This window comes from Meriones unguiculatus, chromosome 2, assembly GCF_030254825.1.
Source record: "Meriones unguiculatus strain TT.TT164.6M chromosome 2, Bangor_MerUng_6.1, whole genome shotgun sequence".
Classification (NCBI taxonomy): Eukaryota; Metazoa; Chordata; class Mammalia; order Rodentia; family Muridae; genus Meriones; species Meriones unguiculatus.
In genome coordinates this window covers 92,763,845-92,788,644 of record NC_083350.1, presented here as the reverse complement: position 1 = coordinate 92,788,644, position 24,800 = coordinate 92,763,845, and the positions used below count along the sequence as shown (strand labels likewise).

The 24,800-nt window shown below is 44.9% G+C and overlaps 1 protein-coding gene across 1 annotated transcript in view; it reads left to right on the top strand.

Annotated features, from left to right (window-relative positions):
- The window catches only part of Polr3b (RNA polymerase III subunit B), a 104,892-nt gene extending 88,667 nt beyond the window's left edge, over window positions 1–16,225 (top strand). The window contains exons 24-28 of the mRNA XM_021656564.2: window positions 4,822–4,925; window positions 5,359–5,525; window positions 7,814–7,927; window positions 10,837–11,010; window positions 14,563–16,225. Coding sequence (XP_021512239.1) covers window positions 4,822–4,925; window positions 5,359–5,525; window positions 7,814–7,927; window positions 10,837–11,010; window positions 14,563–14,692 — 689 coding nt within the window. The 3' untranslated portion in view covers window positions 14,693–16,225. The remainder of the gene's footprint in view (window positions 1–4,821; window positions 4,926–5,358; window positions 5,526–7,813; window positions 7,928–10,836; window positions 11,011–14,562) is intronic.
- The last annotated feature ends 8,575 nt before the right edge of the window (window positions 16,226–24,800 follow it).

The window sequence follows — 24,800 nt, the reverse complement described above, 5'->3', positions numbered from 1 at the left end:
GGCCGTTCATTAAATTGATCTCCTCTTAGTACTTCCTGCTGGGAGCAATTAGGTATCTTATATAGTAACAATTCCTTGTATTTAGATTTTCTCTAAGGCCATAAAGTTGCTCTCAGACATTAGCTCATCAGTTCATCTAACACAATTGCCTGATGATGGTGGTGCTAATTATTCCCACTATAAAGACCAAACTACTAAGGCTCATCAGTGCTGCTTCTTTTCCAGCCAAACACCAACTGCCCATTTAGTGTCTGTTAAACAGAAGAGCATCAGATTAAGGTCACCTGATTCCTTGTTGTCCTCCCTCCACTGGACTGAGATACCGTCTCCCCCACATCCATGAGCCTCATAAACATGGCGTCTGTCATGTTTGCTTCTTTGCCACCCAGCCTACAGTGTAACTTTAGAAAAAAGGCTCGCTCCTGCAGTGTAACTGAGAAAGATCACTTTCCTCTTCCTTCCAAGCAGTGTGGAACTGGAGTCAGTAGCCTCCAAGTAGTGCTCTGCCAAACTGAACGCCAGCGAGTCGGGCTCTAATCGGTGGCTTCAGCGGCCCTCCTTCCAGATGTGCTCTGCGTCACCTGAGCACCCAGACAGGGCAAGCACCGTTACAGAAGGCTGTTTTTAGCTTCCAGTATTCACTTGGATTAATCTGTGTTGGCTGGATCTGCCTGCCTGGCATTGTGTCCTCACTTCCTGATAGTGCTTATTTCATAATATATGCTTAGTTGTGTGACAACCAATAGAAAACCATTTGCTAGTCAGCCCTCATTTGTGAAGTCACCTTGGAAATAGCTTTTGAATTAAATGTATCATTGCAGTTGTCCTCTGCAGTTAGCATCTGCCCTCCTGTCTTTATATGGCTCTAGAATGGTAAATTATTTTTCTTTTCTTTTTTGGGTGGATTTGTTTGTTTGTTTGTTTGTTTGTTTTTGAGATAGGGTCTTGCTGAATAGCCCAGGCTGGCCTTGAATTCAGAATCCTTCTGCTGCCCCAATACTTGCATTATTGGCATGAGCTACCACACCCTGATTTTTTCTGATATTTTAACTCTTATCTATTTAATTTAAAATATTCCATCAAGTAGAACTAACATACTAAAACTAATAGGTCAGTTACTATTAATAATTATTAGAAATATGTTTTAAGAAAACCAAATGATTCATAGTGCCAATTGGACTTTCTCTGGACAGACTGGTTTTACATGATTTCTAGGTTGCTCTCTGAAGCCAGAGAGATAAAGATAGCCACTAGTTGTAGGAGCCTGCAGGTCTAGGTCCTCGGAGTAGACTGCACTCAGTCATAGCTCCCCTGGATTCCATAAGTTTTCCTTCTTTATGCTTGGAGTTAGTGTCAGTGCTGATGGCGTGATATTCTCTTGGCAGGGTGTCTGCTCTTAACATTCCCAGCTTTTATTTTTTCCCATTGATTTGTGTTTGCTAAGAGTCCTGTGATACAGTCTATGACCTAATTCCCAGTTGCCTCCATGAGTGCATCCATGCTCCTTAGCAAAATGTATTTGCATTTTGCAACCAGGAGGTTGTGCTGAAAACAGTGGGGTTGAGACATCATCATGAGCTGGACTGAAATTTTATTTTTAAATCTGAAATGCTGTGTAAGCACTTAAGGTATGAATCAGTAATCGTTTCCCAACAGCTCCCATTAGCCATGCTGTATTTGTAGTCAGTCTTTCCAGGGATCCAGGGGTGCTAACGTGCTGAAGCACACTGCATCTCATTTGCATTTTAAGCCAGCATTCAAGGGAAGTGACCACAACTTTCGAAAGTTCTGAGTACTGAAATGGACTTTATGTCTCTGTTCCTTGATGAAACAGTTTTAATTTTTCATTGGAAGAAAAGAAACTTTCACAGTGTAGTAAACATCTGAATACTTCTGAACCAGAAAATATAGAAGGAAAGAAAAAGATTGTGTTTAAATGTTTCTAAGATTGAGAACGTTCTTTGCTCCTGATGGATTCAGTAAAATGCAAACTTAAAAAAATCATCTGTCTAATTTGAGATTCAAGATCATCAAATTCTGTCTAAATATTTTGTTTTAACTCCTAAGCTCATTATGGCCCCTTTGTGTTAACTTGTATTAAACGCTGTCAGCTATGGCTGGTCTCATAAGCACAGTCAGCGGGGCAGAATAAGTTAATTATTTACTTGTGTCACTACTGCTCTTCATCTAATGAAATGCACAGCTGTGTTAGATCTGCGGTTGGATGTGCAGCTCCCATTGTTCCGAGAGTCAGCAGAGGGTAGAAGCCGCGGGGACGGGGAGCCCTCACCTCTCTCTGCTGTTCTGGCTTTCTGTGTCGATTTCATGGGTCTTTTATCATTCACTTTCACACAAAACAAACAACACAGAGCTGTCTGCTATGGGAACCATCTTGGCATATAAAAGGGTTTTCACGAACTCAAGTCATTTTAAGTTAGCAAAGATTTAATTTTTGGTTTATAGGTGCCCTTGGTTCAAATACAACCGAAGCAGTTCTGTAATAGGACGGAATGAAAAAGAGCTCCTCGTGTATGTTTTGTTTTTGTTTTTGTTTTTGCCACAAGTGTCAGGAAAGGGCAGGTTTAAAAAAAAAAAAAAGGAAACTTGTGTAGTAAAGATTAATCAGGCTTGGAGGAAAAGTACTAGATTCTGATTTTAGGAATGAGCATTTTGTCTTAATAGCATAATGAGCTTGAATTGGCTCAATTAAATGTGTCAGCTAAAACCAAAGATATCAAGTACAAGTCCTCTCTAAGTCGCAGCCTACGTGTCACACTGCCTCAGTCTGTTCTGGTACCTCCCCCACCCCTCCTCCTGGTGATTTGGAGGGTAGACGGCAGTGTCTTCCAGGCTGATGCCAGCATCCCTGTGAGTTCTATCTGAAACAGTACTGCATTTCCCCTTTGGTTTTGTGTTTAAAGGTTATCACTGAACTTGGCTTTCACCTGCTAAAAGGTGTTCTCAGCAGATGTCAGAGGCCACATAGGGATAGCTGCTTCCAACATTTGGCTCAATGCTGCACAGTGATGCTGTCAGGGTACCTAGATTTACAATTTGATCTCTTTTAAAGTAGATTTCCCAGTAGTGCTCATATTTTGTCAGATATTTCAGTATGGATAAGATGGTTTTTTAGAGGGAAGGGAAAAGTCACATATTCTTTTTGATATAAATTTTGGCACATAGCTATATCTTAACTGCAGCATTTCAAATGACTGTTTCTATTATTCATATAGGGAAGCATTCATGATATGATTAAAAAAAAAACTTTTCAACCAAAATAGCTATCAAAGAAACTTTATGCTCTAGAATCCAACATCGCAATTCTAACTGCAGTCTTGTTGGCAGCCACTAGAAAGCAGAGTGTTAACACAGTTCTGCATAAGCAGGTGGATTCTTTTCCTCTGCACTTTAGCTCTTCCTGATATACAGATCATAAAGGCTTTATTTTAAAGAAGTTTGGGGTTCTGGAAATATCCTGCAGTGCTTGCTTATCCTATCTTAGGTTTTTAGCTCCAACACTGCAATAATAATAGCTTTAATTAAAAAAAGAAAGAAGTGGCTTGACTTGTATAGAGGACAAACAGGAATGAAAATCTTTGGGTGTTTTAATTGAACCTGACATTGTTAAGTCACACATGGGAAAGGAATTTTCCTTTATTACAGCAGTTTAAGAGTGCTTGTTTTCCTGTTCTGTGTTGTTGCATACAAGTTTTCCAACTCTTATATAAATTGGAATTGATCACCTAAATTCTGTCCGTTCTTATCTTCCTGGGGGAGGGTGGTTACAGAAGAATTAAAAACTATCTATCAAGAAAAATCTCTTCCAGCTTCAAATGCTGTTAAGGAATACTCAGGCCTTAAGAGAATGTCAGTGCAGTGCAGAGCTAGAAGGCCACTATGCTGTGTTCTCATTCTTAGAATTCCATGTCTAATTCTGGTCTTTTACTCTAAGAATAATTTGACTCCTACTTTTCTTGTTGGACTTCAGAAGTTCAATCGAAGATCACTTTTCTAAGGTGCTGTAAGCTATAGGAATTGAAATTACATAGACCAGGGAAGCCCTGGCAAGGTGAGCCACCCAGCCAGCTGTGCAGCCAGGGGTGCACCTGTTAGCATTGCAGCCATGCACAAGGATTCCTTCTCCTTTTTTAATGATTTATTTATTTTTAATTTTTGTGCATTGGTATTTTGCGTGCATGTATGGGTGTTGGATTCCCTGGAATTGGAGTTACAGACAGTTGAGGGCTATTATGTACGTGCTGGGTACTGAACCCAGCTCCTTTGGAAGAAGAGCCAGTGCTCTTAGCCACTGAGCTGTCTTTCCAACCCTGGCACAAGGATTTTCTGTCACAGGTTTTTTTAAACCACATTTACATAGTCAGTCTTTTTCAATCATTCTTTGTTTGGTGGTCAGAGAATTTAGATTCCTGTGTTTTGGGCATAGAACACAGCAGACCACAATCTAACTAACAAGGAGTAGAAACTGCAGATGGAAAAGCTTCCGGGACAAGAGCAGGTCTGAGATGGCCTTTTGGAGTTCATGGAACTTAGCAAAGGTGGGCAAGCAGCCTGACAGCATCATTGTGTGCCATGCCAGCAGGCCAGTCCACATGCTACAGTGCTTTTCTGCAAGGAGAATCATTTCTGAACTGCTTGGCTAGCAGGGTTGTTGGAAATCGCTTTTGTTACTCTTGATAGAGACAGCGGGGAGGGTTTTAGAACAGTGGGAATGGAGATAGCAGCAGGGAGATCCCAATTAAGTACTGTGTTCTTTCCTCCTGCCCATTTGCTTTACATACCATAAAATCTCCTCTCCCCCAGGTGTTTGTGGTCTGATCGTCCCCCAGGAAGACATGCCGTTCTGTGATTCTGGCATCTGTCCCGACATCATAATGAACCCACACGGCTTCCCGTCGAGAATGACGGTCAGTTACCTTCGGGCTTTTCAGAGGTGGTGCTCTGTAGCAGGCATCAGGCAGTTAGTTTAGTTACAGTGAGCGGCCCCCTGATGGCTAAATGGACTCCTTGTCTCTGTCACTCACTCTCCTCTACAGCAAATGACAAGTGTACTTTCACTTGATTCATGTAGGCGGTGACTGTGGTCCTAAGCACAGAAAAACTCTGTGTGTCGGGCCTGTCATCTGTAATCCTATCACAAGCCTTGTAGAAGAAGTTAGGCACATAGGCCAGGGTTCTTCAGCGAGATACCAGCTAATGCCAATGTTAGTGATTTATCTCTATTGGTAATTGTAGTGATTGAAGCTGCTTTCTCAGAGTAAGCCAGAGAGGTAAATTGGCCAGGAGAACTCCACAACACAGGTAGGCACTCACCTGGTTTGCTCCCATCCCTTCTCACAGGTTGGAAAGTTGATTGAGTTGCTGGCTGGCAAGGCAGGTGTGTTAGACGGCAGGTTCCACTACGGCACCGCCTTTGGAGGAAGTAAAGTAAAGGATGTTTGTGAGGACCTTGTTCGCCATGGCTATAACTACCTGGGGAAGGACTACGTTACCTCAGGCATCACAGGGTGAGTGTGCTGTTAGGGACAAAGGAGGTGAGTGCCCTGAAGAAGTACTACTTGAAGGTGTAGAATTTCAACGCTACCTTAGTTGGACAAAATGAAGCCTCACTGTTTTAGGAAATCCGGTACCAGAAAGGCCACATTTAAGAAATCAGTCATTGAAGATGACCACTTGTTTTGGTGAAACTGTCATTTTAAAAGTCAGTAAGATTCTATTTAACAAAGTAGGATTTGTATGTGGCTTTTGTGGAACATACTAATTGCATATGATGCAATGTTTCCCAAACAATACGGGTTTCTTTAAGTAAATCATTCTTGAGATATTAGAGGGGGAAAACCACCTCATTTTAGGAAAAGTCTTAACTGTCTGCTCCATTCGAGTATGGTTCAGTTAAATAGTTAGGGTCCATTTCACAAAGACACAGTCCTCAGAAACCTCACGTTCATTTCTACTCAGATGCACTATTGTCCAGAGTGTGCACAACCAGAGGGCCGATTGAGCGCAACCTCCTAACCTGAGTGCACTGGAAGGTCAGCGCGGGCCACGCCCTGCGTGTGTGCACCGCTGGGTCCTCCCACTTCCCTTGCCGCCACATAGAGTTTTCCTTGCTCCGCTGTTCACCTCCACATCAGAGCTTGGGAAGCACTGCTGAGCCCTGGGACCTGCATCCCTCCCCCTGCTCTCAGCCATGTTCCTGATCTTAGCTACAAGCAGGGATGGTATGTGGCTTTACTCTGCTGGTGGTGGAATAACGTTGGGTGACAGAGGTCTGTAAATGAGTTACTATCTCCAAAGACCATATAATTTACTAGAATTGGAAAGACCCTTGGCTGACCACCTTGATATACAATCAAGAAGATTGAACTGGAGAGGTCATGCAGTACGCGTGATAGACTTGGACAAAAGCAGGGTCTCTTAAGGCCCTTGCCACTGTGGCTTCCTCTCCACCATGACTTCCTGGGGTTCCATGTGCTGACACTCATGTAGGGCTCAGTAACTGTAGTAGCCTCTGCTCATACGCTGCACATTGGAATTGGACCATGCCGTCTGGGCCAACATCTGCAGCTACTTTTCTGCAGCTGGTGGCTTCTTTTGCTCTTCTCACTTCACAGTGTGCTTTGCTCAAAGTGAACTTGTTTTTCAGACAGGCCTGTGTGGCAGGCAGAGAAGGTTTGAGTCCTGGTCACACCACTCACTGGTACTCACGCAGCCTCTCAGGCTCACTGGGCCTGTTCTGCATCTTCTAAAATAGAGACAGTGCTCCTGGCCTGCGATGTGGATGGATTAAACAGCACTAGAGAGTGTACTTCCTTCCTTTTGAGGAAGTACACTTGGAAGTTAAAAGATTGTTGAAGACATCCATTCCTTGTCTATTTGCTTCAGACAAGACTTTTTTTTCCCTGTCAGAGCACTCATATAATCACTTTTAAGATTCGTACTGCAGTTATTTTTAGTGGAATGAGTTATATAACAAACATGTATTGAGCACTAGTTGTATACCAGGCAAGATCATAGATACTGGAGCCACCATGGAAAGAGGGACACAGGTAAGCAGATATGACTACACAAAGCTGCTGAGTGCAGCACAGGGTTAAATGAGAGAGGAAGGGAAGGGGGCTCCTTCAAGAAGGTGGGCAGCAAGGCTCACATCTGTAATCCCAGCACACAGGAGGGAGAGACCAAAAGATTGCAATAGCGGGTTTCAGGCCAGCTTAAGCTATGTGGTGAAACCTTATCTCAGAACAAAGAAAAGGCGGTCAGGGAAAGCCATCTAGGGAATACACTGTTGTCAGGGCCATGCATTTACCTGGCTTTGTCAGCACATATCATCAGTGGGCAGAGTTCCTGAAGCAGGAGTTCTAGTGTGTTTGGCATGCTAGCCATACACAATTTTGACAACATTGAATATCAGAAGGAACCATTGTGGATTTTAGAGCAGTGACCTGCTCTGATTTCCAGTTTTGGAGGAAACTTCCTGGATTGTTTTGGTAAATCAGATTATCTAGTGATGAGAGTGAAAGCAAGATCTATCAGAAAATGACAAAGCAAGGAAAGCTGTTGGCCTGATTAGGCAGGTAGCTGTGAAGCGTTTATTGCTTTATGAAAGCAATGTCATCTTATACAGTGGTGTGCTTCTGTAGTTTTGGTATAGCCTTTTTTTATTTGCTATCAACTGAAGATTACCCTCACACAGTAGACATCTCTGAGAAAACAAGGATATCCTGGTAATGAGGCCTATCGGTCCAGTCCCTCTGGCCCTATCTTTTAAGAAGTAGCGTTGGCTTTCTTTCAGAGAGCCCCTGGAAGCGTACATCTACTTTGGGCCTGTGTACTATCAGAAACTGAAACACATGGTGCTGGATAAGATGCATGCCCGGGCCCGAGGACCACGAGCAGTCCTCACCAGGTAAGAGAGGCGGGGCGGAGGCGGGGTGAGCACAGTGACACAGGGAGTTAATGCTGCAGTCAAAGCATCGTTCTCTTCTGTGGTAAACAGTCCCAGAAGAGTTTCTGTTTCCCTTAAGATATCAAAATTTGTATTAAACGTTGTCTTGGTTACCTTTTATGATTGTAATTTAAAACAAAAAACACCATGACCAAAAGCAACTTGGGGAGGAAATAATTTAAATCCTAAAACTCTCAGAAAGAAGCCAGGACCAGGAAATCAAGGCAGTAACCAAAGCAGAAGCCACAGAGCTGCTTACTGGCTTGCTCCTCCTGCATTCTCATAGCATCTAGACCCTGCCTAGGAATAGCACTGCCTCCAGTGAGCTGTGCCCTCTCTCGTCCCTCATTTTAAGAAAATATCCAACAAGGTTGCCCACAGGCCGATCTTAGGAGGCATTTTCTCAATTGAGGTTCCTTCCTCTCAGAAGACTCTAGCATATGTCAAGTTGGGGGGGGGGGGAAGCTAGCCAGCACAATTGAACCTTAAACAGCACTATTCAGCTACAACTTTTTCTTTCTTATTTGTCCCTAAGATATCATACAAATACTAACATTATAATATAAAACATCCCAACTTCTAAAAGTTCCATGGTCTTTAAAATTTTTAACACTTTAAAAGTTCAGTTTCTCTAAAATTCCAAAGATCATCCCCTGTTCCCCGTTCCCTCCTCCCACCCCACCATAGGCTCCTATAAAGCCTAAAAACAAGTTAAATGCTTTCTTATTCAGGAGGAAAGAATCGGCAATCATTTTGGCTCCAAGCTTATTGTCGGTGTCATAAACAGAATTTGTTGGGAAAGAGAGTTAGAACTGCAGTCGTGGGCTGGAGAGACACTCAGAGGTTGAGAGCGCTGGCTGCTCTTCCAGAGGTCCTGAGCTCAATTCCCAGCCACCATGTAGTGGCTCACAGCCATCTGTAATGGGAGCTGGTGCCCTCTGCTGGCCTGCAGGTGTACAGGCAGACAGAATACTGTATGTATATAAGAAATCTTAAAAAAAAGAAAAAAGAACTGCAGTCATTCTTCTATAGGTGCACATCCAGTCTCATAGGTTCAGAATGCAGAAAAGGGCATTGGGAAAAATAAAATTGCATTACGGGCCTGTTTAGATGGCTCCATGATAAGGGTGCCTCCAGATCACGTCTCTCCCCACAGTCCTTATCACAGAGCTAGTGAATGTGGACCAAATATCAGGCACATGACAGATGTGGAAATATCTGGCCCCGCATTTTCACTGAGCATGCTCTACAGGGGAGGAAAACAGGGTAATCACTATTTGGCTTTGTTTGCTTTGTTAAAGCCAGACTCGGTCTTGACCATAACGTGAATAGATGCAATGCCTGTTAAAATCATAGATGTGTGTGTGCTTCAAAATGCTGACAGGGGTTTGGAGAGATGGCTCAGTGGTTAGGAGCACTTGTTGGTCTTGCTGAGGACCTGGGATCAGTTCCCAGCACCTACCTGGTAGTTTACAGCCTTCTGTAACTCCAGTTCCAGGGATCCCATGCCCTCTTCTGATCACTGAGGGAACCAGGCACACACATGGTATACATACATACATGCAGGCAGGACACTCATACATGAAATAGAATAATGTTGAAAAACATGTTTTTAATAACCAAAAGGGAAGAGGAGGTCAGAGTCTCAAGGTCGGTGTTGCCTAAGCAGTAAGACCCTGGTGGGCCAGGCGCTATTCCCTCCTGCGGACCCATGTCAATCACCATGTCCCTTTCCAGTACAAAGTGTGTCCAGGAACAGTTGTCTCTCTTCAGTGGCTAAAATGCGAGCATGGAGTCTGCCCACATGTAGACAGCCCCCTTCAAGTTGTCCAGTGACTTCAGGTAGAGGGAATGGCTGTCTGTGGTGGGTCTACCAACAGATAAAAATGTGCAGGGACTGTCTTGGTGAAGTTTCCTCTACAGAGTTCTCCTTCAGACTCTCTGTCAGCTTTTCATATGTAGATTTTTCTTTCAAATAATCTACTCTTCGGATTTCTCACCATTTCTCACCGTAACATCTAGCCACAACAAAAGCAGTATTAACATTTCGGCATATGTGGGAGGACTGTGCTCACTGTTTCCTTGGGGAGTCCATTCAAGACAGTAGCAGGCTGCAGGGCCTGCTCCAGTTTGCCCTCTGCTATTGTAGTAAAACATGACAAAGGAAAGGTTTATTTGGCTTCCAGGTTACAGCCTATTGCCTGGGGAAGCCAGGGCAGGAACAGAAGCAGAAACCATGAGGAATGCTGCTTATTGGCTTGCTTCGCCTGGGTTTCTCAGCTTCATTTCTTATCTACAGTTAAGCCCCACCTGCCCAGGGATGGCACTGTCCACAGTAGGCTGGGCCCGGCCACATCAATCAGCAATTTAAAAAAAAAGGCTCATAGACATGCCAGGCCAGTCTGATGGAGGTAGTTTTTCTTTTGACATTCCCAGGTGTGTCTAGGGTCTCAACAAATTGACAGAAACTAACAGCATAGAGCCCTTGCAGGAGCCATTGGAGACCCAAGTTTCTTCCTCTGTCTGCATCTCTCTTTTTTTTTTTCTCTGTAACAGAGTAACAGAGAACCTCTCCAGAAATACTCAAATATTGCTTGCTCTCTGGTTTGACAGCCATAGTAGCCTAATAGCAATGACCATGACATGAGAGTAATAAATGCAACACTATGTCATATGGTAAAGACTATATAATTATGATTTTTTTCATTAGTATCCTCTTTTGAAGCTCTTTAAAATCATGGCAGGAAGACCAATGATTCGTGGTTGGAGATCACTGTCTGATTAGCCTGCTCCATAGCCCTGCTTTTGCTTAGTGTTTGATGTTGCCTCTGTTTTCTGTGCCTAATGTGGTCTGGTCATTTTCTTCAAAGGCAGCCCACTGAAGGACGATCTCGTGATGGCGGCTTGCGTCTCGGAGAGATGGAACGGGACTGCTTAATCGGCTATGGAGCGAGTATGCTCCTGCTGGAGAGACTCATGATCTCAAGTGATGCCTTTGAGGTTGATGTCTGTGGGCAGTGTGGACTCCTGGGATACTCTGGCTGGTAAGTGGATACCATGTTCTCTCAAACCACATCCCTTAGCTTAGGTAGTGGCTCAAGGACCGCTCTGGACCACACCCACATACTCTGCAGCCTTTCCCTGTGATCACTTATGTGCCGCCACTTTTCCATGCATCCCCATGAGAGATACTTGTATGTCGTATCTTTAATGCTGTATTTATATTGCTATAGGTTAAGCTCCTAAATAGTACAGGCTTTATCATAATTTTAATATTATCTCAGGGGCTGGAGAGATGGCTCAGCACTTGTTCCAGGACCTGGGTTCAGTTCCCAGCACCCACGTGGTAGCTCAAAACCATTCATAACAAGAATTGCAACCTTTAAAAAAAAAAAAAGCTCCTTAGGGGATGTTATATCAAGATCTGTTCTTGATAACCTCAGACCCCAAAAGCCAAATTACCCTATATCTTACAAACAGTGACACCAGCACTAAGACCTGGTGTGTGGATTGTACCCCCTTACCTGATGCAAGTACACTTGACTGCATGCTCCATGGTGCACAGACAGTGTCAGAATCAGTTGCTCACCCAGCAGAGTGTCTGCTGTGTCAGTTTGTCAGATGCAGTTCTGGGGTAGAAGTCCCCGGGGGCTCCCTGTGTTCTTTCTCATTGACCCCTCTGGTTTATACCTGGTACATGCTTAACAAAAAACGTAACTGCTAAGTGATCCCTGCATTGTGGAATTGTCCATACGTCCATTATGCAATTTATGAAGCTTTTAATTTCTTGTAAAGTCTGGTGTCTGCCATCCATCCTCACAGGGGTGCTTCCTGGGTTCTGTTGTGTTATGTAGGTGCAGCACCTTTCTTGTTTTCAGTCACACTCTGCCAAAGAACAAAAGTCTGCTCAGGGCTAGTCAGGGTCTAGAGCCCTGCATCCTTGTGTAGCTGACAAAGCCTGTGGTTCCCAGCTTCTCCTCACTGACCTATCAGAGCAAGTCTCACAGCATCTAAAATAGACATTCCAGGAATGGAGAACATCCATGATACCCTCTGCCCCTAACCGGCCCTCTCAAAGCTCGTCTTTCTCAGGTAGGAGCCCACTTGAAAGGACAGTGTAGGAGGTTAGGTAAGCATTGCTGGGGTTTGAGGAGTACATGGCCACCTCTTCCCCCGCAGATATTCCTTAAAGCCTCTGTGTAAACAATCTCAGTTTACTGCCTTGGGGATTAGGATTAGCAGAGGGGCTGGACCTTCGAGGTGACTTAGAAAGTAAAAGTACACGCAAGCCTGGTGACCTAAGCATACACATATATAAACAAACAAACATAGGGAAATAGAATAAATGTCATTTTTTTTTCCTTAAAAGCAAGGGAGCTTCTTAGAACACATTGTGCACTTGCCAGCTCCATAGTAAACCTTTCGGTAGATTACCTTATCACTGCTGTGTAGATGAATTGATGAGTCCTGTTGATGCAGAAAGCGTTAATGTGGACACTAATGGAAGAGGTGGCCACATTTTGGCTCATTCTTTCTGAAAGGTCACAGAGATGGTCACATTCTTATGAGAATAAGCCTGGCCCTTTCTTCTATCAATGAGATGGGGGTTTGTTCAGTCCTGGGATGTCCATTTGTCTTTTGAAATGCATATTGAGCATAGTGTGGGCTGTGTAACTAAAGGGAGGAGGGAAGGGGAGAGAGACAGAGGGAGTATAAAGGATGGTGCCTGGAACCTGGTTCCCTATCCTTAAGCCTCCAATCTGGCACAAGGACCTTTAAGGAATTGCTTTAAAATTATGGAATGGAATAGTCATTCCATTAAAAACAGGAGACTCCAAAGAAAGTTCTAGTTTCCCCTTTCCTGTATCTCCCTACTCCTCCTCCTGGAAAAGGAGACAGTAAACCAGGATCACAAAGCCCAAGCCTTTGTCTCTGCTGGATGCTTAGGTACACCTGACATGTGCAGAAAGGCTATACAAGCTGCTCCATCATCAAACCTCTGCCTTTGCTGCCTGGTTCACCTAGTGGCTAGCTCACCTGATGGCAGTCCTGATCATGGGTTCAGTGTGCTATTCTTTGGAAGGACTTGATTGGGTTATGTGGTATGACGGTCTTTATCTGCAGCTGCATAGACCTGATATGTCTGATTTGAGTGCCCTACTTATACCCTGTTGCCAACAGAAAAAAATTCTAACCCATTCTGTAGTCTGTCTGCTTCCATGTGCTACTCTCTGACCGAAAAGCATAATGATGCTGTCCTTTTTCCTGTCATTACCTGGTCTTGTGTGCCCAGCTGGTGGGAGGGAGCAAGCCCAGCTAGTTGGAGGAACTCACCCTTTAATAAGCTGCACAATGCAGGCTGGGTAATTAGAGCGGCTCAGTACCTTGGAGCAGGCCCCTGTGGGTGACTTGCACATTAGTAAGGCATTGCTATGGGGAGGTTTACTGTTGTTCCTCAGAGGACTCAGGGCAGAAGTCATCAACGAGCCCCATTAAGGTAATTAGCTCATAGAGGATGCTGCACTGGGCATGGGCCGTGTGTGCAGCCTCAGCTTCCTCTTGCTGTCCTCATCCTAGAGTACAGTGTACTTTATTGCCCTTGGTCAGGTTTCTACCTTTGCAAATTGTTCAGCCATAGAGTAAATAGCTTATGTACATACGTACGTGTGTGTGTGTGTGTGTGTGTGTGTATGTTACATTGAATGTTTTGAATCAATATATTAAGATTAATGGGTTATCCAGACTATGAATCAGCACATATGGAAATTTTAACTAGATTAACTGAAATTGGAATCACCGTGTAATATGCAGGATAGGAAAACCAGGAAGAAGTTACTGCAGTTCAGGCTGCTTCCCCAATTTAATTAAAGTAATATATGAATATAATTCTTAAATAATTGAGACCCACCCAGCCAGGCATGTTAAAAATGTGTTTTGATTCTAACACATTAAAGAAGTCTTTGGGCGGTCTTTTAAGAAATGTTATATCACTAAAGTTTATCTCATCAGTGTATCTCACTGTCACCTGAGCCCTCAGGAAGCTCTGTCTCTGAGGTCACCATTGCCATGTAAATTCTCAGCCTCGGTACTCTAAAATGGAAAAGAGAATAATGTCACACACTTTAAGTGCCTCGGTGGTAGAAACTGAATTTTTCTGTTGATTGTGTTACAGGGAATATGCTACAGAGATGCCCCAAACACATGGGGGTTGGTGGGGTCAGCAGAATGCTCATCTACCAGTGAGACACTTGACCCAGCCCTGTTTTGTTTTCTTCACAATAAAGATTTGAAAGTCAGAACAAGGACACCAAGAGAGGTGGCTATCTTTCCAGTGGTTCCAGGTTCTGGGAGTCTTTCAAAACAGGGAATAAGCAGATGCTTTCTCTTTTAAAGAGGAAGTTCTAGAATTTAGTTAATGGACTACAGTTTCACACTTCTAAAATGCGGGGAATGGTCTGTATAATTGTGGAGCGTGTGCCCGCAGGTGCCGCTCTAATTCTCTGAGCCGTCAGCCCAGGTCTGACAGCCATGGGGGAGGCAGCAGTGCCGTGCGCATGCTTTTGTTCCCAGCTCACACATGTTGGCTTGGATTTTAGGTGCCACTTCTGCAAGTCTTCCTGCCACGTGTCCTCCCTCCGCATCCCGTATGCCTGCAAGCTGCTCTTCCAGGAGCTGCAGTCCATGAACATCATCCCCCGGTTGAAACTGGCCAAGTACAATGAGTAAGGATGGGCAGTAGCCACTGAGGGACACGGTCGGGAGCCTGTGCAGCACAAAGCGAGGGCTGCAAATGACTTCTGCGAGCATTTTGCTTCACGAAAATCTGAGAGGCGGAGGAGGCGCAGCGTTCTGAGTTCTAGAAGGCTGACTGGACAACCTTGATCAAGAGCTTCGAGCCACAGGAGATGCCAGGCTCCACAGACTGCAGCACCATGCTGAGTCACAGGCAGACACAAGCTGGAGAGAGATTACAAACTCCTATTAATTTTCCTTTGTTTTGTTTTGAGTTGGAGTCTCACGCTGTAGCCCAGGCTGGATTTGAACTCACCTCAATCCTCCTACCCACCCCCCAAGTGCTGGCATTATAAATAAGCATCCCTGGCTTATTTATGTTAATTATATTTTTAGGTGTACTTTTTAGAAAAACTTTCTTCCTTAAAATTCCCCATGATGTCTTCTGGTAAAGAGAACTCTGGTTCTCCTCAGGTGTGGAGGAGGTAAAGAATCATTTGAATTGTGACTAGGGAGTTAACTCATGTACCTGTTGCACACAGACCTGAGTTCATCACCAGCAAACCACATAAGGGCTGGACATGGCACCTAGTTCCATGTGAGACTGATGTTGTAGGGGTGGGGTGAGGAGCACACAGGCAGACCCTTGGAGCTTATTGATCATGCTGTAGCCAATTAGGACCCTTCAGGTTCAGTTGAGAGACCCTGTCTTAAGAGTTAAAGTGGACAACGAACGAGGAAGGCCCCATTGTCACCTTGGCCCCCCACACATACAAAGAGTGGTTAGATGTGTTGGCACAGTGGATGCGCAGTGGGAAGAAGTGAAGTGACACTGACGCGGAGAAGAAGGCAGCAAGTGACGTGTGTGCTCTGCGGCGTGGAAAGGCCAGCAGCTACATCAGCTGTCCTACACCCAGACTGTAATTTTGGTGCAATGTGGACAGTGCAGCCTTCCTTATCCACCAGATCGAGGTTCTTGTGAACCTCCAAGATACCTGGGTACAATCCATAACCCTGGTCATTTCCTGTCCCTTTCGTTCCTACCAGGATGTTAGATTTCTATTCCCTCAATTTGTTCTTAACTCTTGTGCCCTGAAGCCAGATAAATATTCATACTAAGAATTATTTATATATTTAAATAAAAAAACAGATGGCACACACCTTTAATCTCAGCACTCAGGAGGCAGAAGCAAGTGGATCGCTATAAACTCAAAGCCATTCTGGTCTATAGCGTGAATTCCAGGACAGCTAAGGCTACACAAAGAAACCCTGTCTTAAAAAAAAAAAAAAGAGTCCAAGAAGACCTAATGGTCTAGCTATGTTCTCATACCACACTAGAAGTGTTCCTCAGAGCACTAACAGGTTTTACATACCAGTAGGGATCAAAGTCGAGTGTGCAAATGAGGCTGAGGAGCCCCAGGACTTTTCAGCCAGCTACTCACCCCAGGCCAAAGCAGTTGAGTCACTGATTTGAAGATGCAACCCTGTTTTGTTGTCTTCACAATAAAGATGTGGAAATCAGAACAAGGAGTCTGTGAGGGGTGGCTGTGTGAGTGGGCAGCCTTCGGTGCATTTTCAGTGGCTCGTGAGTATTTTGACGTCAGGAGGCACCCGTCTCTTCCCTGTAATGCTGGTCACTCCTTAATCTGGCACATCCATTCTTGACAGCCCCTCCATGTTATTGCACTGAGGTGTGCCTACCGTGCTGTTGGTGGTCTATGTGTGCTTTGTTGGACCACCAGAGGGACTTTTTTAGGATGATCTTGCCTGATTCTACCAACTCTGTCAAGGGTTGATAATCCTGCAGTGCTGTGCTCAAAGAACACTCAGGTCGGAAGGAGCCAGGCAGTGTTCTGGGTACCGGTACCAGGACAACTGCTCAGCACGCAGTACAGTGCACAGTGTTGGGTTAGAAGGAGCAGGTAGGTTGAGGTTCTTCTTGGTGGAACATGGAGTCCAGGAGATGTGGCCCCAGTCTGATCAGAGCACAGTTAACCTCATTGGGGTCGCTGGAGCACCCATGCACACTGACCCACACTGGAAATCTTGAAGTGTTTTTCAGGGAGATTAGGCAGAGTAGCTAAGACACACACACACACACACACACACACACATCCCTTACCCAGCCATTGCCCTAACACCACACTACCACGGGGGAATGGCAAGAACCCCAAATGCTCGGGCCTGTTCGGCTTTATCCATGGTTCACCAAAAGTGATCTTTTTCTAGAAATTCAGATGCCACTGAGACCTTCTGTTTCCTGTAGATGAACATTTTCAGCCATCCCAGGTGGTTATGATCATCTGATGGAGGACACACAGTTCTTCACTTGTGTGCCTCTCAGAAGGCATTAGATCCAAATGTCAGCAAAAGGAAAGCAGTTGGCTAGCTTCACAGCCAGCAGAGACCACACTTGAATAGCTGTTTGTCTGAAAAGAATGTTAATGAGTGGACACAGCAAGAGCTGGGGTGGAGCTCGGTGCTATGTCACTTGCCCGTCCTCAGTGCGAGTCCCCTCCACATCAGCGAGGCCACAATTCCTTAGTCTTAGTGCAGGTTGTCACTTTGTTTGCTTGTTTTTAAGTTATTCTAAGTCCTTTGCTTTAAAAGCTACCAGTTAGATCCTATTTCTAGTAAGGCTAGGTCGTTTCTTCAAAACCACGCACAGCCTTTCTCCCTGAAGGCTTTTAATGGGCCAGGAGTGGCATGGGGTAAGGTTGACGTCTCCTTCAGCGGAGTCAAGGGCTGCAAAGAACAGAAATCTCAGGTGTTGCCAAGGCACTCGCCTGGACAGGCCAGCATCCCACACAGAAAGCTTGCTGGGTGACCAGGGTTTCCACTGTCCCTTCAGTTTTTTAGAGGGTCTATTCTCTGAGACAGCACACTGACAGGGCTTCAGTATAGGAATTCTGAGGAAGCTGCTCAATCCTCTGTACCCCTCAAGGTATTTGAAACAGCACAGGCAGGAATGTGGGAAATATCTATTTAAGCCTACTGGCCAAAACAGCAATTCCACTCCTAGATGTATGGCTAGTGGGAAGTGTGGTGTGTGAGTGGGTGTATGGTCACTACCAAATGTTCCCAGCACCATTGTCATAGCCCCTGGCTTTATATAAGACCTGTTCACTAACAATACTATAAATTATAGTATGTTACCACAGTGGCAACATATGATGATGAAAATTAATTGCTAGTATATGTAATATCACAAATTAATTACTGGAAATGCCTTCACAAACATGACATATTGTGTTGGTGGGTTTGGTTTGTTTCTTTGTTTTGTTTTTGCCTTTGGTGGTGCAAGGAAGACAGGTCTCATGTAGCCTGGTCAAGCCTCAAACTCTGTAGCCATGAGTGATTTTGACTTCTGATCCCCCTTCCCTCACCCCCTCAGTGCTGGGATTGCAGTCCACCACCACCATGGCACTGGGGCTCCAACCGGGGCTCTGCTCATGCTCACATACTCCCAACAGAGAAGTTCCCAAGCTCTTTTGGTTCTTGGGTTCAGAGTTGGGCAGAATTGGTGTGTGACATGAGTTATGGCAGTTCCCTGTGCAGTGGGTGGCTGAGCTGAGGGTACTTCTAAGGTCCTGCTGATGACATGCTTTGTTTGTTTGTTTGTTAATTCCTTAAGTTTTACATTCAGGGGCCCAGAGAGATGGCTTAGCTATCCAGATCCCCAGCACTCACATTGGGAGGCTCACAACAACCTCTAAATCCAGCTCCAGATGACCTAGCACCTTCTTCTGGCCTCTATAGGCACTGCATTCCTATGCACACAAACACACACACAATAATATTATTAATCATATTATTATTAATAGTATCTTTTCAAAAGATATACTACATAATTTTGCATTGGGTTTATGTTAAATCTTTAATACCTCTTCTCACCCCACCAGGTAACTAAGCGGTTAAGCTTACAGGCTCAGCCTCGTGGTTATGTACTCTCAAACTTGCTCCTTGAGTTTTCTCATCTTCAAAACAGAGGGATAATAGTACCACCCCTGGGCCCCTTTTAAGATTATAGGTGACAGTGTGCTTGGCCCAAAACAGAGGCTGACACATATCTGCTACAGAATGTCATGGGGAACAGAAACCTTTCTGTCACGTGCCTTGGGAGCATATTGTGTCTCAGGGAACTTCATCAGGGCCGGAATCAGATCTCATGTAGAAAGGAAGTCACTAGGTGGCTGTCCCCGCAGTCCCCTGGGTTCCTCAGTTCAGGAGGCAGTGACAGGACAGCACGAGCAAGCCCAGGCTCCTTTGAGGAGGACTTTGGAAGGCGGTCAAATGCAGAAGCGATGGATTTGAGAAAACAGCATTTGGATAAGCCACCATGCTTCACAGCCACAGGAAGGCCAGCGATAGCGAACATGCTTGCTTGGAATCACCGTTTACCACTGACATCAAAGCAAGGGCGGGCTGTCAGCACTGGAGTCCTGGCAGTTTTGCCGAAGCTCACAGAACGCTTCCATGTGGGGAGTCAGTGCCGTTTCTAACAAGCCCCTGATTGGGTGCTACATAATGGGCACCGTTTGGCTGACACCTTTATTTGCAATAATGAGTCACACAAGAGTGCACACTTAAGGGGCGTGTGGCTGGGGCCCTCCCCGTGGGCTCAGCCCTTTCTGCTGTGGAATGGATGGTCAGGAAGCAACTGTAAAAGTCACACCTCTCCCCTCTGTATCGGCTCCATGTGTGTCTCACGAAAACCTGTATTTCATTTGTCGACTGCAGGTTGGGCTTTTACTACCTGCACCAGACCGTGGGGCCAAGACTGGTGGGAAATCAAAGTCACACTTCTTTAAAGAGGAAGTTTTAAAAGGGGGGAGAAGTGGCAATCTAGAAATGTATTGTTTGTTACCAAAACCAAGCTACCAATTTGATTTGAGACTCCAGAAGCAGTTAACAAACTGGCTTCAGGAAATCAAATTTGTGACTTGGGATCTCATGGTAGAAAATTCCAGAACTCAAAACTCACCTTTTTACTCACAAGTTTAAGCTGTGAAGTTGAATTACTCTTCAAGACTGTGTAATAGCTGCCATTCCACGCCCAATAACTTGAATGTCAGGTTTACTCCCAACCATCCACGTTAATGGAGGTGTGAAAGGGTATGAGGAAATTAAGGCAGGCGATAGACCCAGAATCCTTTGCATCCGATGCTAGGAAGGAATTTCACTTTCAGTAAAACTGGAGTGGTAGTGTGATGACTTTGCTGCATTCCCAGTGACTCCACACTGCACTGAGAGAAGCTGGAATGCCACCCTTCACGAGTAAATACTGGTGACAGACCCCAGAGGATGGGGCAGCCTGGCTCAGCGCAGCCAAGTGTTCTAACCAGCTATCAAACATACAGACCCAGGAACTGTGGGTGCTTCTGGTGGTACCTGAAAATCCCAGGTCTGCCTAAAAGCAGGTCTGCACGTCCCTTCAAACACCTTGGAAATCGACTTCCCATTTGTCTTGCTTTTCTCCTGAGACAGCTTGTCCTCTTGGCCTGGCCATCTCAGCCCTCCCACAAGCTCCTCATCCCACTCGGCGTCTTCCCCAGCCTGCTCCACCTGTAGAAGGCGCTGTTCGGGGGATGGCAGCATGGGGACCACATTTAGATGGGGTCCACTCTCCTCCAGACCTTACTTGTGGCTTCCCCCTATTGCCTACTGTTTTTAGACATCAGCCCAACTACCCTTCCACGACCCTCCTGAGCTGCCAGCCCCTCCAGAGAGCCATCATACAACATGGCAGCCTTTCTGAAAGTTCAGATGCTCACAGCTTCTGGGTCTGTTTCAGCTTTTGGGTCCCGTCCCTGTCTTTGAGGGACTGGCAATGCCACCACTCTTAAGTCAGTACAAATGTGTCCTCCGTAGGCTATAGGGAGAATTTGAGGCTGGGGTTTCTCAGCTCTTCTGGGTGGCTGAGGCTGCAAGATCCAGGAAGCACAGAGAGACCTTACAGTTGCTTTCCAAATGGATGGAGAATGTTGATACCAGCTCACGTGAGGGCACAGAGGCCCTGGGAGAGCCCCAAGTTAGCTGTTAATAAGCTGAGCCTCGGCTTTCTCATATGTTCAAGGGAGTCTGCCCTCCCTCCCTGCCCCATCCACCTCAGGCTCCTATCGGCGCAGAATGGCAGCTCACTCCATTGCCAGGTCAGAAGTAACATGCAGAGCAGCACCTGCCCTGTGCTAGGCAGGAAGACCAGCTTTCCCCTCTTTGTACGTATGAATGTACAAATAGACCAAGTACATCCACTGATGTGCCAGTCATATTTGGGACTGGCTAATTTTTTGCTGTCCTCTGCTATTATAGGATGTTTAGCCACACCCACATGCCTCTACTCACAGGATGCCCTTGATAGGACAATCAGAAATGCTCCCAGACATTGCTAAATTTCTCTTAAAAGACAGTTACATCCAGATTAAAAACACTCTCCTAGACAGTGGTATGAAAGTGATATATCTATAATTTTATTCTTAATTTATTCACTTTACATCCTGATTGTAGCCCCCTCATCTCCTCCCAGTCCTCCCCTCCTTCCTTCTTTCCCTCTATCCCCTCCCCTGGTCTGCAGAAAGGAAGTACCCTCCTTCCTCACTGTTGGCCCCAGACTATCAAGTCTCTTCCGGACTGCCTGCATCCTCTTCCTCTGTGGTCCAGCAAGGCTGCACTGCCAGGGGGGAAGTGATCAAAGAGCATCCAACAGAGTCCATGTCAGAGACAGCCCCTGTTCTAGGGAACCCACCTGGAGATTGAGCTGCCCAGAGGCTACATCTGAGCAGGGGGTCTAGGTCCTTTCCATGCATGGTCTTTGGTTGGTGCATCAGTCTCTGCAAGGCCCCTTGGGCCCAAATTTGTTGCCTCTGTTGGTCTTCTTGTGGAGTTCCTTTCCCCTTCAGGTCCTTCTATCCCCCTACTCATCCATAAGACTCCCTGAACTCTGCCCAAAGTTTATCTGTGAATCTTAGCATCTGCTTTGATCCCCTGCTAGGTGGAGTTTTCCAAAGGACATCAATGATAGGCTCCTGTTCTTTCTCTTCTACTGTTTCCAGTGTCTGTTCTATTTGCCCTTCTGAATGGGAATTAAGCATTCTTCCCAGGGTCCTCCTTGTTACTTAGCTTCTTTAGGTCTGTGGCTTGTAGTATGGTTATCTTCTGTATTGTACGGCTAATATCTGCTTACAAGTGAGAATATAACCATGCATGTCTTTCTGGGTTACTTCACTAAGGATGATCTTTTCCAGATCCATCCATTTGCCTACAAATTTTATGATGTCCATGTTTTTAATAGCTGACTAGTACTCCATTGTTTCAATATCCATTCTTCAGTTGTGGGACATCTAAGTTGTTTCCAGATTCTGGCTATTATGAATAAAGCTACTGTGAACATGGTTGAGCAAATGTCCTTGTTGTATGGTGGAGCATCTTTTGGGTAGAACAATTCTCAACTTCATATGGACAAATGAAAAACCCAGGAGGCTAAAACAATCTGGTACAACAACAGATCGTCTAGAGGGATCTCCATCCCTGATCTCAAGCTGTACTATAGGAGCAACAGTAATAAAAACGGCATGGTAGTGGCATAGAAACAGAATGGTAGATCAATGGAATTGAATTGAAGACCCAGAAATAAACCCACACACTTACAGACACTTGATTTTTTACAAAGAAGCCAAAAACACACAATGGATAAAAGATAGCATCTTCAACAAATGGTGCTGGTCTAACTGGATATCTACATGTAGAAAAATGCAAATAGATCCATATTTATCATCCTGCATAAAACTCAAGTTCAAGTAGATCAAAGACCTCAACATAAAAACAGACACACTAAAAATCTATTCGGAAAAAAAGTGGGGAAGAGCCTTGAACTCATTGACAAAGGAGAGAACTTCCTGAACAGAACACCAACAGCTCAGGCTCTAAGATCAACAATTAATAAATGGGACCTCATGAAACTGAAAAGCTTCTGTAAAGCAAAGGACACTGTCAACAGAACAAAACTACAGCCTACAGACCAGGAAAAGATCTTCACCAACCCTGTTTATGACAGAGGGCTACTATCCAAAATATATAAAGAACTCAAGAAATTAAACACCAACAAACAAAATAATCCAATTAAAAAATGGAGCACAAAGCTAAACAGAGTTTTTAACAGAGGAATATTGAATGGCTGAGAAGCACTTAAAGAAATGCTCAGAGGGATGGAGAGATGGCTCAGTAGTTAAGAGCACTCACTGTCTGCTCTTCCAGAGGGCCTGAGTTCAATTCCCAGCAACCACATGGCAGCTCACAACTGCCCAATTCCAAGGGATCTGACAGCTTCACATTAATGTACATAAAATAAAATTAAACAAATTAAAAAGAAAAGCTCAGTGTCCTTAGTCATTAGGAAATGCAAATCAAAACAAATCTGAAATTCCATCTTACACCTATCAGAATGGCTAAGATCAAAATCTCAAGTGACAGCACATGCTGTCGAGGTTGGGGAGAAAGGAAAACCCTCCTCCATTGCTGGTGGGAGTGCAAAATTGTACAATCACTTTGGAAATCAATCTAGCAAGCTTTCTCAGAAAAGAGGAACAGCTCTTCCTCAAGACCCTGCTATACCACTCCTGGGTGTATACCTAAAAGTGGTTTCTATTTTAAAGCAATAGAAACAATGGCAAAATAGTAGTTGGGGTGCTGAAGAGGTGGCTCAGTGGCTAAGAACACTGACTGCTCTTGCAGAGGACTTTGGTTCTATTTCCAGCACCCATATGGTAGCTCAGAAATATCTGTAACACCAGTTGGAATGGATTCAAGGACCTCTTCTGGACTCTGGGGGTAGCAGGAATATTGTTGTGCACAGACATACATTCAGACAAAACACTCATACACAGAAAATAAATCATTTAAATGTACAGTCTGTCCTCAAGAAACCAATGACTGGCCTGATTCTGAATACAAAGTGGTTCCGTCAGGAAGTGTTAACTGAACACAAAGCCCTGGGTTTTCCTTGGTTAGACCATAGGTAGGATGACATTAACTAAACTGTGTTGGTCATAGGTCAGCTGTTGTTACATGAGTTTTCATTTCTATTGTACAATAGACTTTTATATACCTGATAACGTTACAGACATTAAAAGACTAGCTACCATACCCATTTTTATTCACATTCACCCCTGACTTGCTTTTGTTCTGGATTTTACCAATTTCCTGTTTTGTCTTGTCTCCCCCCGATGAGGCTCACTGACCAGCCAACCTGGCCTAACTGATGGGCTCCAAAATGAAAAGGAGATAGCTGGTATGCCTGAGGATGATGCTCAGGGTTGTCATCTGCCCTCCACCTGTACACACATGAACATGCACACACTCAGAATAAACAACATCTTCCCAAATAGCCTTTGCTTACAATGGAGGCAGAGTCCAAAGATGTGGCGGAAATCAAGGGATGCCCTCTTGACTGGCAGAAACAGACAGTTGGGAATGTTTGCCTAATGCTGGGCCTAGAGCATTTTCATGAGTGCAATTTCAAGATGTGCACATGCCCTTGCAGGGCTTCTTCACCTGGTACCCTACCACTGCCTGTGACCAGATCATATAAATCCATGTGTGTGCAAATATTCGGCTCTGTGAGGAAGACCCGGCATTCATGTCCCCTGCACAAGAATCCAGTGACCTGCCTGAGAAAGAATTTGTGCATGAAGGAATCTTTGGCTTATGTGCAAAGGAAAAAGTCTGCCCTGGAAAAATGCAGGCCTTACACATTTAGCAGACCCTTGTGTCCACAGAAACAGTCACTGCCAATTAGGCAACTGCTGGCAGATCAGAAGCAAAAGCCCGCGCATGAAACGGAGGGTGCGGGGAGATTGCCGCCTTCTATCTCTGAATTATGGGCGGCCAAGCTTGCCTCCCCCTGTGTCCAATCTGCTCTGAGCTTTTCCTGCTGTGGACCTGAGGCCCCAGGGACTTTTACACACCCCAGTTTTCATGCAGCTTACTGATTCCTTTTTCACATGAATGAAAAACGCCTTTGATTTTGAAGACTCACGTCTGTTTTGTGTAACACTTAACCAATGTGCCAGAATCATCCTGTACCTTAAAGGGGGTCTTACACGGG